The following is an 18,525-nucleotide window of genomic DNA, read 5'->3' as shown; positions in this document are numbered from 1 at the left end:
TTTTAATCTTGGTCCTAAAAGAGTTATTAATTTTAACCACTAGGCCAATTTCTATCCCTGTACCTCGTCATGACAGGTCTGAAGTGGCCTTCTCTGAGAGAATTTTGAGAATGAGGAAAGAGAGCAAAAGAAAGACAGAGAGAAAGAGAGAGAGAGAGATGCACAGGGACGCAGCTGCTCTAGTGTGACAGACTGCAGTTCTGAGGAGGCTATAAATAACTCCAGACTTTTGCCCAGAGTTATTTATAAAAGCTGCAAACTGCAGCCGAAAACACAAATGTGCAAGAAGACTTTGTAACTGTTATGAGGAAAATGCATCCAAGGAAACCCTCATTAAGAATGCTGAAGTAATCACATTAGGGTGGCATGTGTCCCTTGATCATTTGGGGATTAGCACAGCAAACATGCATACTCACCATTATCAAATAAACATGTTGGTTATCTATTGTTTATTGCATGCGACTAAGATTCTGCACTAATTCTGCAGTGGAGGCAGGCAAATGGACGCACACCAAGAGTATGTTCTGTGCTTTGACAGGGAAAGTTCCTCTCTAGCACCGCCAAAAACTGTGAAACACCTGACTGAGGGCAATACATCGGTGTGTACTCTTCTATTTTCCCAGACTGCCTGATCAACAAGCTTATTTCATAATGGCAAAGCATGTCAACCTGGACAATGCTGAGAACACAGAGTACACAGTAATAGAAAAAAAAGTAACAGAAAAAGTAATAGAAATCACAGCCATAGAAAAGTGTTATGTTGAAGCATTTTGATGCAACCCTGGTTAAGTAGAAATTAAGAAGAATGGCTGTCCAAAAGTGACAGCATATGACAGGTAGTAAAGAAGTCTTCTAAATTAAGTGCCTCATTTGGTACACAAGTCTCAAGGCACAAACCATTAAAAGATGGCAAATGCAGCATTAAAAACAATGCTTGTCACTACTTCATCACTACTTTGGAGAACAGTATTCATGGCTTATTATTAGAAGGTAACGTACAGTCCTGTCTAAAAGTCAGAGACAATTTATTTAATTTCCAGTCAAAATGGTCATTAAATACCAAATATATATAATAAATCTGCAGTTCCAAAAATTATAAAAACAGAGAAAAAACTGGACTTCTAACAACCGTTCAAGGCCACCAAAAGATCACCAAAATTGTGAACAACAGATGTGTAGATGTCAAAAAGTTATTTTATATATATATATATATATATACACATATATATATATATATATATATATATATACACATATATATATATATATATATATATATACATATATATATATATATATATATATATATATATATATATATATATATATAAAAGAAACTGCTGGGGTTTTTAGAACAGCATACTGGCCACTGCAGAGTCCAGACCTCATAATTGAACGTGTTTGAGGTTACTTGGATCATGATAAGCAGAAAATACAACCAACTTCTAAGACTGAACTTTGGAGGCGTGGAAAAATATCTCTGCAGATTTCTTTAAAAACCTGGAAGCAAGTCTCCCAAAAAATGAAAGCTATAATAAAGGCAAAAAGTGGACACGCTAAATACTGAAAAAAAATATCTTTAGTTTTTGAGGCTTCTGTGTAATTTTCTGTTTCGACTATAAATTAAGTAAATGAAGAATGGGCTCTGACTTCTGCACAGTACTGTACTTAAGATTATTACATAAAACAAAAATGAGCTTTTCTCATGAAGGCAAATTTGCATACCATGGAAAACAGTCCTTGATTGATATATAGCCTTGCTGACTTTAACCTTGCAAAGAGATACAAAGATGGTATAAATTATCATATGTGAGAAAAGCAGTTAATCCCAGGTTAAACCCAGGTTTCAAGCTCCTGATCAGTCACGACCTCCTGGTCTGTTCCTTGGCACTGTTTGGCACACCCTGCCGAGGGACTGATTTTGGACATAGTCTGAGGGGTTTTCCTGGGGTGTCTCATTGTAGAAGCTCTGTGAGGAGTATCTAGTCCTTTCTGACTGTAACAAACAGCAGTGCTGTCCACCGGCATCTTGGTCTGAGGGGCATCTAAGCTCTGACTTCCCCTATAGGAAACCGGTTTAGGGATCTTAGACGGTTTCTTGTCAGGTCTGTGGTCCCGTCTGGGGTGTATACAAGGCCTCAATTTCAACTTATATATAGAAGGCACTCGTTCTGGCTTCTTCAAGGACCTCTTCTGACGGAAGGAAGAGGCCTGGGGATTTTCAAATTTGTAAGTCCCAGAGTTTGATGAGTTACCTGGTGTCAAATCTGTCTCCACAATTCTCTTGCTTTCTGAATCTATACTGGAACCTAGGGAGGACCAGGAACTGGCCACAGAGAGTTTTGAAACCTTCAGATGGTTTGGGTCAGTGTCAGCATGGATTTCTTGCTTCCTGCCCTTGAAATCTCTAGACAGACTGTTCACCCAGTTTTCAATAGACACTTTCTCAAGCTTCTTCTTCCCATTCGAGAGCTCAACAATGACAGCCTGAAACTGAGCCTCCTTTGCATCATTTGGTTTAGAAGCAGAAGAGGACATAGTGACAGAAGGTTTCTGGATTTCATATGTCATCTCTGGAGAATTTAGAGGAGTCTCAGGACGAGACCTGTACTGATCATTTTCTGAGTCACTGGCATCAGAGTCCATGCCGAGCTGTTGCAGATTGGACAGGATCTCCTCCTCAAGGCTCTGATACAAGACAGCTTCCTGAGCAGGACTGATTGGAGGAGGAGTAAAGAGGTATCTATTCTCCATCTCTTGGTCTCCACTCTTTGAGTGCACATCAGAGACTGTTCCAGTTGGCTGATGACCAGAAACTTTGAATCTCTGTTGACTTCTCTCATTTCCATCAAGATTAGGTGTATTTCGTGATGAATGGTCTGAGGAGCCACCTGGTTGGCCTTTTCCAGTTGGGATAAGGCACCTAGCATGTGCTTTCCCTGATATGACACCCATTAGTCCTTTAGATGGACAAAATGTGCGAATGAAGTCAGGGCTCTTCCTATCATTCCCACTGTCATCGGATTCTTGAATACTGATTGTAGGAGGCTGATGAACTACCAAACTGTTTTTGTTGGTATTAAGATTCAGATCTGGTGTTATGCACAGGAAGGGCCTAGCTGACACTGAACCAGCTGGCTTCTGTGGAACGCTCGGCCTCTCTTCATTGCTCTTTGCCCCAGCTGTGGCAGTCTGTCTCAGCTTGGAGACAAACTGTGATTTGCTCCAGTTGTTACCCAACCTGTTGTCTGGGCCTTGCTGGTGTTGAGGAGAGGTCTGACTCTGGACCCTCTGGAAGACCAGGGGCGTACTAGGACGCTGAGTTTCAGGCTGTGGTGGAGTAGAGGGGCGAGCTGGTCGTGGAAGACTGCTGGTTAGACGTGGAGAAGGAGATACACGCATTGCCTCTCGGCCTGTCCTGCTGGTAGACTTCAGCACAGAGTCATCCTTACTTTCAGAATAGGTCTGTCTGCAAAACAGGATATCTGCCCTCTCCTTCAGTCTGAAAGAAGATCCACACAGCCAGTTCAGCCATTGGAAGTTTATTTTATTACAAACCCACTCTAATATTGCATGTATCAAGTGTGATTAGCTGTTTGCCTGAAGTGTATTTATTGTTATTTTGAGCTAGGTGTACCAGGCTGTGACTAAGCACTTCTTTGATGACAATGTAGCACTCAAGCTTAAGCATATTGTATCACACAATGGTGATTCAGATGAAGTGGATGCAGTTTCAGATTTAAAATGTCAAAACAAAGAGGCTAAGCTGCATCAAACCCTTATTAACCTTTTTAAGATCACAGCAGATATTTCCAAGCAAGCTAGTTGTCATGGCAGATTTCCAACATTACTCCGCTGAGACTTATTACTTATCAGTCCCAAGAGACAAGTCATGGAACAAAATCATAACCTAGGGCCTGTCAAAGAGTGGACAACATGCACTGTTGTCAAACTGAGAAGACAGTATTTCATTATTTATAGCACGTCTAAAAGGCAGCGCTCATAGAGCTACACAGCACCTTTATTAGCCTTACATAACAACTGACATATAAACCTACATAGACGTTTGCAAAAGCTTATTCCAATAAGTGTCAGTTGTCATAAAATGTCCTGAGATGAAATGACATCAAAATGGCCAAAATTAGCCTTACAACAAATGAAGCTTGTTGTAGCTTTTATTAATAATTATATAGGTTTATGTCTGTTGTCACTGAAGGCATTTGTTGATACCATGTAGTGCTATGAACGCTGACCCTCAGTAAAAACTCTAAACTCTAAACATATTCAAGGTTTAAAATTTACAGCGCAAATCCCAGATGTGTAAAACCCTGATGCTTCTCCTGAGAAGCTATTTGAGAAATGCAAGGTTTTTCTAGGAACAGCAACAATATAAAATACTAAATATGGCCTTCATAGACCTCAGTAAATGAAATCTCTGTATCATCAATCATGCTGTCTAAACCAAGGGCACAGTATCTTGGAACCACTTTCAAGCAGGGTGAAAAATTGCACTGCATGAGACTGTTAGCACCTTGTCTTCTGCCATTAATTATTTCATTGAGCATTTAGTTAGGCTTCAAAACAGAGAGTAAACATAGTTCACTTCTGCTTATTTTGGTGACCGATAACAAAATACTATAACTGGTATTTGTAACTTAATTTATATAGTTAAATATTATATAATTGAAAAGTTACTCATCATTTGAGAAAACTATACATTTCTAGTGATTAACTATATTCAGAGTCAAATAAAGCAACTTTAATCTTTATTCAAACTATCCATTGAAATACTACAAGAACCTAAAACTCAAATTAGTGAGTCTTCTCTTCTATCTCAGGGTTTATTACTGTAATTTAATATTCTTACATTAGACACTGTCACTGGTCATTAAATTTGCATAAAGCTGAGAGACTGGTGCAATTACAACAAATTCAAAATCATTACCCATATAATTATGTGCTGCTATTGTTTGTGCTCAGGTATGCAGCAGTGTTGATTTGATTATGATGACGTGACAGGAGTTTGATTCATTATGATTAAGTGCTGGATGACTGCTTTCATCTGCCTGTACCACGATGGAGGACACAGATGAATGGAGGAGTAGAAAGTGTCTCCCTGCAGACATTTGGAATTGTCTGCACTACACAGATTTTACTGAGCAGTATGTTTAAGAGTTATCTGGATTTTTAGGCCTTTAGACACAAGTGAGGCTGAGTGTGGAAGGCTACAGGCTTAAATGGATGGATTTCCATCATCTCGACAGTTAAAGACTGAGAACAATGAGCTGCTGACAAAATGTCTTATAGTTCAGCACTCCAGCATGTAAACAGCCCTGCCTCAATTTAAATATGAGCTTTTTGGACATACACTATATAGACAAAAGTATTGGGACACACCTCCTAATTATTAAGTTCAGGTGTTTCCGCCACACCCATTACCAGCAGGTGGATAAAATTAAGCACACTTGCAGTAGAATAGGTCATACTGATGAGATCATTGACTTGGCACTGTCACAGGATGCCACCTCTGCCACAAGTCACACTGAACACTTCTGACTCAGTAAGTTTTACTAGAACACAGCATTTCACACCAAACCATTGTTTCTCAATGACAGAATTACCTCCCCTTCAAGGGGCAAAACACACTTCAAGTGTCAGTAAGGGCAGCTGGAGATCTGTCTCCAGTCAGTAAGGTTTGGTTCCATCCTTGTTCTAAAACACCTTGCTCTAGTATTTAGATAATCTTGAAGACCCTGATTAGCTGGATCATGCTTTAGGGTTAAGCATAGCTCTAAACTCTGCTAGCCTTCTACGTGATACCAACTGCATACACGTCTGATGATGCTCTTTTACCTCTCATCAGCCCCTGCTGGGACTCATTAACCTGCTGTTTTATTAAAAGAGTCATTGGTCTCTCGCTGTGTCTGATGTCTGTGGCATTCAGTGACATTTAGTAATTGATTACTTTTCAATGCTTTCCTTGGAACCCATGAGAGATAACTGGCACGGCTGCATCATGTGGCAAACTGATTATTCAAATTCCAGGATTTGAAAATGACAGCACAAAAAGTTAGTCCACTTTAGTGCCAATAACATTACACCTTTCATGTTACCTCTATTAGTAGTTTACTCTTCCAAACAAGTTTAATCCAGAGGCCAACAAATGTATCGTTGGGCCGATAAAAACGATTGCTATTAAATGTGCCATAGAAGGCATTTATTCAGTATTGTAAAATCTACTCTGATGTCTACACAGAAGGTGTGTGCCCAGATGTGGTTTTACATGCCTATTTACAACCCTGTGATTTGGCCCCAGAATGAAACAATCTGTTTTCCTTTTTTTGGTGGGCTCATGAATAATTTGATTGAGCTGTGCTCCAATTAGCTGTTTTACAGCGATGCAATACAATGGCTCACAAAGAAGCAACATGTCGAAATAGAAATAGGCAGAAAAATGAAATAAACCTGCGTGTAAATAAGCTAGGTCATCAGACTATTTAGTTAGCTATGCTTGTTACTTAAAGCTTGTTAGTAGCTAACATTACCTACGCTAGCTACTTGCTTTTGATCTCGACAGCAACACAAAGTAAATTAAAGTTGTTAGCTCACTATGAAATGTTCAATTTAAGATGATCTGGTTTCAACCGTCAAAAAGTGAATAAAATCACACAGCATGGCTAGCTACTTAGATGTTGCTGTTGGGGATGTAATGCTAATAAAGTTGGAACTTCCCCTTTCTTCAATGTCAAATGCCAAGCGAAGCCTGCTCGATACTGTCTAAAGTTTGAGAAACTGCCTGGAGTGAAATGTGCAGAGCAAACTAATAACTGAATTAAAGCTGTCCAGGATCCTGTTAAACATGTGGGTGCTAAAGTTATCATCTTATTTACCGGCTTGTTTTGCAAATTTCAATGGTGTTTTGGACCTTCACCGCAGTTACATTCTGGCGCCTGTACAACTGTTACGTAACAGTTTAGGATTTTGGAATTGACCCGTTTTACTGCCCTCTTTTGCAAATGCAGGATTTGCATTTGAAGGAGGAGACAACAGTGTTTGAGGCTCACAGAATGTCATTTCCATGTGACCAACTCTCCTCATTCAACTCTGCAGATATAGATACAGTTTTCCATTCTATGGCACCTTTAATGCTCCATTAATTTATTTCTCAGCCTCACTCAGCAAATATCACCAATAATGCACTGATAATGTAAAGGAATGACAATATTGTGTTCTAACATCAAAATATTAAGACAGAAAGTGATTCACCTTACTGGTGCTTTTATTAAGTAGAACAGACAATGTACTTTACATTTGCTCTTGCCCTTGCTTATTTTCCCATTTCAAGGTGAAATCATGAGGACAGTTATAAGTGTCTTGTTTTACATTAACAATATATGGACAAAAGTGAGTGGACACACCTACTATTTATTGAGTTCAGGTGTTTCAGCCACACCCATAACTAACAGGTGTATAAAATCAAGCACATAACCATGCAATCTCCACAGACATTGACAGTAGAATGGGTTACACTGAAGAGCTCAGTGCCTTTAAACACGGCACTGTCAAAGGATCCCACAAGTCAGTTTGTGAAATTTCTGCCTTGCCTGCTTCAGTGAACTCTAAGTGCTATTATTGTGAAATGAAAGCATCTAGGAGCAACAACACAAAGCAGTAGACTATGCAAACTCGCATAGTAGGGCTGCTAAGTGCTGAAGCGTGTAGCACGTAAAAATTGCCTATCCTCCATTGCGTCACCCACCACAATGTTCAAACTGCCTCTGGATGCAACATCAGTACTAGAACTGTGCATCCATAGCTTCATGAAATAGGTTTCCAAAGTAGGCATCTGCACACAAGCCTAAGATCACTACACTGATGTGGTCTAAAGCATGCCACCACTAGACTCTGGAGCAGAGGACATGTTTTCTTTGGAGAGTTGAATCCCAGTTCACTATCTGGCAGTCTGATGGATGAATCTGGGTTTGGCAGATGCAAGAAGAACATACTGGAATGCATAGTGCCAAAAGTAAAGTTTGGTGGTGAAGAGATAATGGTCTGGGACTGTTTTTCAAGGCCGCTTAGTTCCACTGAAATGTAACGTTCATGCTACAGCATAAAATTATAATATAAATCATTTTAGAAAATTCTATGCTTCCAACTTTGTGGCCACAGTTTGGGGAAGGTCCTTTACTGTTCCAGCATGACTGTGCCCTGTGCACAAAGCAATGTTCATAAAGACAAGGTTTGGCAAGTTTGCTTGAGGAAGAACCTCAGTGGCTTACACAGAGTCCTAACCTCAGCCCCACTGAACACCAGAGCATGTGAGTGGTGCAGAGTGGGAGCGCAGTAGGAGTGGAGCAACATGATTTGGCCCAGTGCACAGAGCAGCTTTTCAGAAAGTCAGAGCGTCAGTTTTCTCTCTTGCTCTGAAATCTCTTCAGTAGTGCTTCAATCCTGTGAGCCAGACAGTCCCTTTTTTCCACAGTGATTACAACTACGTAAAATGACTGATGCGGCAGTGACTGCTACAGTTCACACATCACAACCATTCATACACAGAATTTGCGCTGCGGAGCTGTTCAGCAGACCTACATACCGGAAATTCTCACCAATCGCAACAAAGTTCTACAGAGGTTGTCTCATGTCATCCACTTTGGATGGTGTTAAAAACACGTGCATTTATTTACCCCCGTTTTCTAGCTTGTGATTCATGCCTACACCTTCCAAAAAAAAACATTTGTAGTACAGAATGTTTAACTATTTTTTTGTTTAATAGCGTCCATAAATTACAATTAATTAAATAAAGCGTGTAGTGACATGCCCATACATTCAAGACATAAAATAAAAATAATAAGAATGGATCATATGGAAGCAGACGTGGAGCGGGGTTTCTCTGACATGTGAGCGAGGAGCAGGAAATTGAAAACCCAGAGCGGAGTGATTACAGAAACGCTTTGGGTGAAGAGCGGAAATGTCTGCAGCTCCACTTTGCTCATATGCTTTGCTGAACGCCTTTAGGATAATTGGAATGTCGATTTCAAGCCAGAGCTTCTCGTCCAACCTCAGTGCCTAACCTCACAAATGCTCTTTTGACTGAATAGATATATATTCGTACAAACACAATCCAAAAGCTTGTGAAAAGACTTCCTAGAAGAGTGAAGGCTGTTATAGCTGCAAAAGTGGACCCAACTCCATATTAATGTCCATGGTATTGGAATGAGATGTCCAACAAGCTCAAACAGGTGTGTTCAGGTGTCCACATACTTCTGGCCATATATTGTATATCCAGAGGTGGATAGTTCCTGTGCTGACACATGCTGGAAGTACTATTGTTCCCTTTAAATTTTAAAGTAAAGTGCATTACCTATGGGTTTAGGCTACTTTGTCCATGTATGTTTTTATCAGATTTCTTATCTGTCATACACAAAAAAATCATCAAACTTATAAAATCATATCTGACACGATAACTACTTTAATTAAAAATATTGGAAACTTTTATTATTGACTGTATATCAGCCAATATGATAAGTTATTAGAATTTTTAGCTCTTAAAATCGGTGACAACATTTCATATTGTTGGGCCTCAGCTCAATCATTATATTTATACATAATAAAGAACATGTAATGACACAATGTAATAACTTATGGCCTGAAATAAGTGTTGTTACATAAAATTACATTACATAACAAAAATAATTTCGATGAGACCAACTCATCCACTTACTTATCGGGAGAGGGACAGTTCCGGAGGCTTGGCTGCGGGGAGTAGGACAGCCTTGGTTGGGGACTCACTCTTTGGGTTCTAGAGGGGGCAGAAGGGCTCCAAAGCACTGGCTCCAGCGGGGATTGGGCTCGGCTCAGCAACAGAATCGTCTGAGACCCAGCCTGGCCTTCGGGCCCGCAAGGCCTGGCTTTGATCTCATGGACTGGGGTGGCTGGGCGATGCGCCAGCTTATGGGCTGGCAAGGGAGTGAAGGACGGAGAAAAAGAACAAGAAAAAGAGAGAGAGAGAAAGAGTAACAGAGAGATGACTTCTGAACTCATCAAAAGCTTGGGTCCTGCAGACTAAAATGAGGAGAGGTTTAAATGAGGCCTTTGTCGATGTTGAAGAGCATCCTTATAACTGAACATTCAACATGCTGCTGTATTCTTGTCAAATTTAGAGAATGTTACTGCTGCTTAGCCATCAAGTCTTTACTAGTTCTATCTTGAAATATATGCATTAACCTCGGTGGTCAAAGGGCACATTCTCGTTTTTTGCATATCTTCTTCAATTCGTCTGTAAAGGAACTTGCAAATAACTTGATACTCATATGTTTCATATCAAAATGCTACGTTATCTTTGCTGCTACTTTCTAAAACCGCTGCAGCAACCTCAGCAGCTGTAAACGTCCACTGAATTAAGGGTTTCCGACTTGATGGGTAAGTCCTTAATGATTTCCTGAGTGTTCATGGGTCAGGTTCACACATCTAACAGGTGGACACATTTATACACTGTACAGATGATGTATTTCTCAACCCCTCTTCATAGCCTCATAATTCCAGATTCAGGAAACGTTTGAACTGTATTTCTGCACTGTATTATTGCAAAGACAGAGAAACATATATAGAAACATTGAATTTGAAACACGGGCAAGTTGGCAGACCCCAGAGCGTTACAACGGATGCTTTCTGTCTGTGAGAACTATATTGTCATAGCCACGTTTATCAGCACTGTGAGAACTGTATTGGGAGAACTATACTGCCTGAGAGAACTACATTGTATGGCTGCATTCCTCAATACTGTGACAACTTACTGCATCAGTGACAATGTCAGAGATGAGTTTGGTAAGCCAAGTATGAAGCTGTGGTGGTATTTTTCTGCTAAGCTGCCATTCTTGAAAAGGGCAGGCTTGCAACGCTTCATTGTTGTAAGCATTCTTCATATCAAGTGTACTGAGTAAGGATCAATGACAGAAGCAAAAAGGAAAACACAGGTCTGATGTCATTACAGACAGTGTGTGACTGACTGGACAACTGCCTTAGTGGAAGTAGTCTGACTGCTTTTGACTGCATCGGTGTACTGTGGCTGACTGAAACTGACTCAAAAAACAAGGCCATCAAAAAGGGAAATGTTAGATTTATTCATAAATGCATTTCATGTCCTTTCATAACCCTCCAAAAGAAGAGAGGCACACTCAGATATGAAGTATCGAACATGGCTGTTTGAAATGCCTTATGTAATATCTGATGGAATGCTGAAAGAGGTGTGTGTGTGTGTGTGTGTGTGTGTGTGTGTGTGTGTGTGTATGGCCTTACTGAGAGATGTGCAGCGGCAGGGGTCATGTTTGTCTAGATAGTGCTCCAGGGTGTCCCATCCTCCACCCACTCTCACCATCACATGGTTCCTTAAGATCTACACACAGACACACAATCATTTAATGAAAAAATTATGCCATTATCCATTATGCAAAAACTACCTGACTGTATCACACGTATCACATCAAGTGGGGAACCCTGAGCCCTGAACTCTTCTAGGCCCTTAAAGAAGGCCTAATGATTTTGATGAATTAAAACAAAATACATTTCTGTAATTTGTAGCTCATTTTTATTTAATAGAATGCTTACTGTATTATATTATTCCAGTGTTGTAGTACTACTCTCATTTCCTTGTTAACAAGTTTTGGTTAAAAAAGGGGTTAATTCTTGAAACGCCCAACTGAAAATGATCCAATTAGGATTTTTTTTTCTCCATGGTCTCTAAGTAGATACAGCCAAGAGAGCTCTCCCATTGGTTAGGACTTCAGCAGCTAAACACAGAGGCTAATATCAGATTAATCACTAACTAATAAGGAACTCACAGTGGAATAACAAAATCACGTTTTGATTTGTAATGGGTGGGACCAATTTTGTGGGAGAAAACATCATTTATGCCTTCAGGAAATCCTAGATACATCACTCACCGTGAATATGAGTGGCAGCCTAATCAATGTGTTTCAGTCAGTTGTTAGAAATGGAAAAACAATGGCAGCTCTATGCAGGAGTCATAACTGAAACAAGTCAAGTCAGTTTTTTTTTTTAATTTTTACCCGATTTTCTCTCCAATTTAGTCGTCTCTAATTCCACCCTGCTAGTTAGGACTCCCCCAGTCACATGATGCTATCAACGCTAGGAGGGCGAAGGCTAGCACAGGCTTCCTCCAAGACCTGTGAAGCCAGCCACTGCATCTTTTTGAACTGCCGTTCACGCAACGTCATTGGACAGCCGAACACGCTCGCAGGAAAGCGCCAACCGCCAGTTCTGTTACGTCAGCTAACAGATGCCTGCGCTGACTAGCATCGCATTGAGTGGTGGGGGAGAAGGAGGGGCCCAATTGTCTGCAGTTTAATCTAGAATAGGCAAAAAATGTTCCTATGTTAGTTAGCTTAGTGCTACCATACTACTAGAATCCCATAGGGGTGCTAATGATGATGATATTACCATTATGACAGAGGTGTTTTTCTCCTCCCTGTTTTAACAGTCACAGTTCACCACTGATAAAGTCGGTTTATATATTTACATATTAGTACATGGCTCTCTGGGACCACAGAGCATATTGCCCTAATTTTTTTTTTTTTTTAAAAATAGCATATCATTTTTTTACATGGTGTCTAAGAGAATTACAAGCTCATCTCTACTTGTGTGACAGATTGTCAAACAAGAGAGCAGAAACAGGGACAGAATGAGAGGCACTCTGAAAGTGAGAAATAGAATTACTGATGAGAGAGAGAGAGGGGGAGAGAGAGATGATACTGAGGTTTGTTTACTCGCACAAATATAAGGGTGTTGGAGTCTCCAACTCTGTATTTGCCATCTGATATCTTCACCATGGGGAACTGGGTGGGACAAGTGCAGCGACTTATCAGATACTGAACCTGCACATACAAGTGGTAAAAAGATAAACACACACACACAGACACCCTTTATTGAGGTTATTTTACAAAGCCCCTCATGCTCAGCCTGCCTGCCTTTGATCCCTTTATCGGTTCAATATATCAGAAAGGTACCAACAGCATATGTAGATCAATAGCAAGAAAAGTCACAAATCAAAATGGGAGCAACAGGAGGTGCATCATCCCTCACTTAATGAGCTTTTTCACAGTGTATGAACTTTTGGTCTCTGCTGACAACAGAATACAAAACTGTCTCCAGACAAACTGTGGCTACTGACAAAGATTAGATTAAGGCTATGCTTTGTCACTGCCAGTATATACATTTTACAGGCCAATCAATCACATACACAGCACATCAAAGGTTTGGGGACACCTAGCTTTCTAAAGTGTTTTTATTAAATGAGGCAAATGTTTTTTGGTTTGTAATAAAGAAGAAAAAAGAGTCATTTGTAATTTGTCTTTGCAAAAAACTGCAAAATTGAAGGAATGACAAAGGTACTTGTAAATTATGATAAAGCCCATTTTCTCTACTTGTGACTTAAGCAAGTCATATGCAAAGGTTGAGCATCCCCAGTCAAACTATGTGTTTACATGCTTTGTTGATGTTCTAAGTGAAAACAAGTTAACACATCATCTACAGGATTTAACATATTGGAAAAAAATCAAATACCAAATGTGTCATAAATTTTGCATTTTTCACATTTTTTTGTTTTATTTTTTCAAATAAGCAAAGAAACCGAAGTGTGCTCACTGTAGAGGATGTGTTAACTTTATTTACACTTAAAAATCAACTAAACATGTAATGTGACATGCTATTTGTTATCTACCTGCCTTCATTTAAACTAAGATACACATTAAAACATGGCTGAACATCTAAATGTCTAATCCTTCTAAGCTGACTGAGTGTAACCTCATATGACAGCCTCCTCCCCCATGTATTACAGATCACAGGCCACTCACCATCTCATCCAGGTTCTGAGTGTTCTGTATGCATCTCTGGGCCACAGGCTGTGTTGTCTCATGCACAGGCTTCTCCATCTCCTCCAGAATCTCCTCCTCGATCTCCTGCTCCAGCTGGATGAGGACAGGAGCAGCCATCCCAAAGCGAGAGGCCCGTCGGGCCACCTCGAGCAGACAAAGCACAAAGTTCTTCTCATTCTTGCGCAGGACAAGGTCATCTGTCTCAAACATTAAAACATCTGTGGGAGAGGGAGGGCTTGAAAGTGGTAAACTGGATCAGAAAACATGGTCACAGCACATATACAGTAGTCTGGAGGACAATGATCTGGTAATAAAGTCCAGTGTAGACACCTTGACAAAAATGTCAAGTCATTTTTCTGTACGCATGTGTTAAGAGGACATTAGGTGAAAAAAAAAACTAATAACAATTTAAAACAGTTCAAGATAAAGACTTAAACCAGTCTACAAACCAAAGCAGTAGATCGAAGTGTTGACATTTATGATCCTGACATTTCCTTTTGAGAAGTGATCATCACATAAAAATATTGATACTAATTGTTTCATTTAAAGGGTAATTTCACCATGAAAATTTCTGAATAATTTGGTCCTTGAGATGTAAACAGAGTCATTCACAGTGGTTTTGATGTGAAACGAGTCATTGTAGAGAAATGTACAGACTCAGATTTCTTTACCGTGGTGGTGATAAGAACCAGGGGTCACAATGTGTGCAATACAAATATAGCCCTTTTATTTAATATCCAAAACCACCAGTGAACCTATACGTGCCTTCTAAATTTTTATATGCTGATGATGGTAAAATAGTGGAAAATCTTCTCTTTGGGGACAATTTCTCTTTACAACTCCCTGCATGTACCGTTTCACCATAAATGGATTAAATACATGGATTATTATACCGTTTAAGCCAAAGCTTTAGCACAAAACTGTCATAAAATAACGTGTCACATCAGAGATCCAACTCCTACTGTCTAACCATCTCATGTAATACCTTTCCGTGAGAGAGCTTTTAGAGGTGGACGTCTGGTTACTATCATCTCCAAGTTTTATCTAGAATGGAGCATTTCACACAAACCACTCTGAAAGATTTTGTTTACATGTCAACCATTTAACTATGTTGACATTTTTTGAGTTCCCCTTTAAGCATGAACTGAATATCTTTTTTAGGAAGTTAAAGTATAGGATATGAACTTTTTCAGCCTTCTCTTTCTGCTTCTCAAACATGCACATGAGCCGGAGTGAATGGTCTAAAAGCAGATCACATTGGCGTTATTTCTCTGCACTAAGCGGTCAGGTTATATACTAACGTAAATACAGTTTGTGATTAGTATATTAGCCTCCTTCCTTGGTATCGGATGGAAAAGAAAGTAAATGATACATCCCCATAAAACAGCACACGAAGCGCTATTGACTCTAATTAGTCAAGCTAATACCGCCACCTAGTGGTACAATTACAGCATGAATCTAATTCAGCAGTAATCCAAGTATTTTAAAGATGCTTGCAACGTTGGTTATGTGTGTGGGGATAAGCCTATAAAGTAATCTTATTTGAAAAAAGCAGCGGTTACCTTTAATATTCATCTGATGACGACACCAGTTGATAAAATTGGACACGTTATCCCGGGCTAGAAATGTCGCAGGTGGAGCTGAAACGAAAGTAACTCCAGATGTGGGCAGCTGCAGGTGAGTCCGGCCGTGTGTCTGCCTAAACTCCTCGGCCACCCGTGTCACGTTGTTGGCGTGGGCACAAAGCAAAGCGCCCGTCTCCAGCACATCCAGTATGTTGTTAACGGTCACGTCGATGCGGTATAACTCCTTCAGCCACTCGGCTAAGTCCTCCTTCATCGCATAAAGGTACTCCTCGCTTGACTTGAACGGCTTGATGCTCTGGCTGGACGCTTGCTCTATTGCAGACATAGTGAAAATGCTTCATTCACCTCCACCGTCTTGGAGGGTCGTCGTTTAATTACGTTAATAAAATAATACAATTTTTAAAGTTTTCCTAACGTTAACTTCACTCCCAATTTGAAAAAAAGCTGAGTTGTCTTGTGGCGCGGTAGCCGTGTTAGCATAAACAAGACAGGTTGCTTCACAGAATTGCTAAGCAGTTAGCTAGATTACGAAGTTTTGTACGGAGACGACACGATGTAAACATTTAATTCAAGACTACATAATATTCATTAAGAGCAGAATTCACGTACAGAGTGTAAACTTATCGAAATAACGCCTCATTCGCTCCTGAGTCTGAAACGTTTCTCATGGTTTTATTTTGTTGGAAGACTAAACTAACTCGCCCTGTTGCCCCTGGTTACCAGATAGCGACTGGTTTCAAACACTCCGCTTAACCATTTGAGGACCATCACCTGAACTGATTAAAGCGGAATCCCACTGATTTTCCATCATTTCTGCAGAATTAAACCGTTAAGATGTAAATAAAGTGGTTCAGAGTAGTTTAATGTGAAGTGGTGCATTGTAGAGAAACTTAACAGGTTAGAGCCGTTCACAACGGTGGTGATAGGAACCAGACGTCTGAAGAGTTGAATGCCACTGAAAGGTCTCTCACAGAAAGTTACCACAAAAAATACCCCGGTAAAGTTAGTTTTGTTTTCGATATTCGTCTTTTCGGCGCTAATAACATTTGATCGGACTACGGTGGTCAGTACAGACTTACATATTCATGACAGTACGACCACAGAGAGTGATGCACACCTGTTCTTTTGCGGTTTTGGTGACATTTAACGTACCGCTATTTTGTGTTAATACCATAGAACTGAGACACGTTTTTCAGTCGGAAGGAAAATCATGCACTTCTAGACCACGCCTACATCCATGCACACGCCTCTGTTTTCCTCCAAAGCGTTTCAGTGTATTTAAATACGTTTTAATTGTTCGTGCTAACAACAGACACCGCCAAACAATAGAACGTCAATAGCTCCATAAACACTGTGTGTCCATACACATCTGATTAATTGTGTTATTTACTGTAAATTATGGTTGGAAACACACACCACGTTAATTTAGAAAAAGGACTTTGAATTAACCTGTTACTAAAATGTACTTGCCAATACTTGTCCTAACAGTACTGAGCATACCTTACCTGTAAAAACTGATATTACCTATATACTGATATAGCTGGTTAGCTTGATGACAGGTTCAGTAACTGACAGACATTAGCAGTCTTGAAGGTTTAATAGATCCTTAACCATCTAAAATATTAGTTTAAAAAATTAGAGTGTAGAAAAGAAAACATCTTATTTAAGTGGATTAAATTGCAAATCAAAAGTTTAAATCCATCAAACACTAAGTGAGTCAGATGTAAGTTTTAAATCTTGTACATTTTTTTCATTATGAATTTCGATAACATTTTAGACATTGAAAATTTAAGTCAGCAGTGTTTGGTGCAGATAAGTTTCAGTGATGACACACAAACTTTGAATGTCACTTGAGGATGCAATGTAGCTAAAATACTGCTTAGATTCAAAATGCAGCATTCACTGCAATTATTACAGCTGAAATGTTTTTGAAGGTTAAAATACAAATATTAATATAAAGTAATTATTACAGTACATTCAAAACTCAACAGTTGTGTATGATTGCTGAAACTTACCTGCACCATATACAATTGTTTGTAGTGTTGGGTGTAATACAGCTGAAATGCTACTGAAATTCAAAATTGATAAAGGTTAAAGCAATATATCCAAACTTTAAAGGCTGTGCACCATACACAGCTGTTTTTAATGTTGTAAATAATGCAGCTGAAATATTATTGAAATTCAAAATACATAAAAATGAATAAAAAGTAGTTACAGCAATATGTCCAAAATTTAAAGGTTGTGCATCATTGCTGACACCTCACTGCACCATACACAGCTGTTTTTAATGTTGTAAATAATGCAGCTGAAATATTATTGAAATTCAAAATAAATAAAAACTAATAAAAAGTAGTCACAGCAATATATCCAAAATCCAAAAGCTGTGCATCATTGCTGACACCTCACTGCACCATACACAGCTGTTTGTAATGTTGTAAATAATGCAGCTGAAATATTATTGAAATTCAAAATATATAAAAATTAATAAAAAGTAGTTAAAGCAATTTATCCAAACTTTAAAGGCTGTGCATCATTGCTGACACATCACTGCACCATACACAGCTGTTTTTAATGTTGTATATAATTTAGCTGAAATATTATTGAAATTCAAAATACATAAAAATTAATAAGAAGTAGTTACAGGGATATATCCAAAATCCAAAAGCTGTAAATCATTGCTGACACTGCACTGCACCATACACAGCTATTTTTAGTGTTGTATGTAAGCTGGCCAAAATATTATTAAAGCTCAAAATAAATAAAAATTAATATAAAGTAGTTATTGCATTATATCCAAAATCCAAAGGCTGTGCATCATTGCTGACACTGCACTGCACCATACACAGTAGTTTTTAGTGTTGTTTGTAAGATGGGCAAAATACTGTTGAAGTTCAAATTAAATAAAAAAAATAACGTACTTATTGCATTATATCCAAAATCCAAACAGTGTGTATGACTTCTGACACTTCAGTGCACTGTACACAATTCTTTGTAGTGCTGTATGTAATGTGACTGGAATATAATTGAAATTCAAAAAATATGAAAAA

The 18,525-nt window shown here is 39.1% G+C and overlaps 1 protein-coding gene across 1 annotated transcript; it reads right to left on the bottom strand.

Moving 5' to 3' along the window:
- Positions 1 to 1,710: 1,710 nt before the first annotated feature.
- LOC118814987 (GAS2-like protein 2A) lies at positions 1,711 to 15,803 on the bottom strand. Its single transcript, XM_036580909.1, has 6 exons — positions 15,455 to 15,803; positions 13,872 to 14,110; positions 12,786 to 12,893; positions 11,299 to 11,395; positions 9,725 to 9,959; positions 1,711 to 3,502 (listed from the first exon to the last, which is right to left on the bottom strand). Exons 1-6 carry the CDS (start codon positions 15,801 to 15,803, stop codon positions 1,834 to 1,836), a joined length of 2,697 nt encoding a protein of 898 aa, XP_036436802.1. The 3' UTR covers positions 1,711 to 1,833.
- Between the last annotated feature and the right edge of the window lie 2,722 nt (positions 15,804 to 18,525).

This window comes from Colossoma macropomum, unplaced genomic scaffold, assembly GCF_904425465.1.
Source record: "Colossoma macropomum unplaced genomic scaffold, Colossoma_macropomum, whole genome shotgun sequence".
In the NCBI taxonomy this organism is placed as follows: domain Eukaryota; kingdom Metazoa; phylum Chordata; class Actinopteri; order Characiformes; family Serrasalmidae; genus Colossoma; species Colossoma macropomum.
This window is presented reverse-complemented; position numbering and strand designations above follow the sequence as displayed.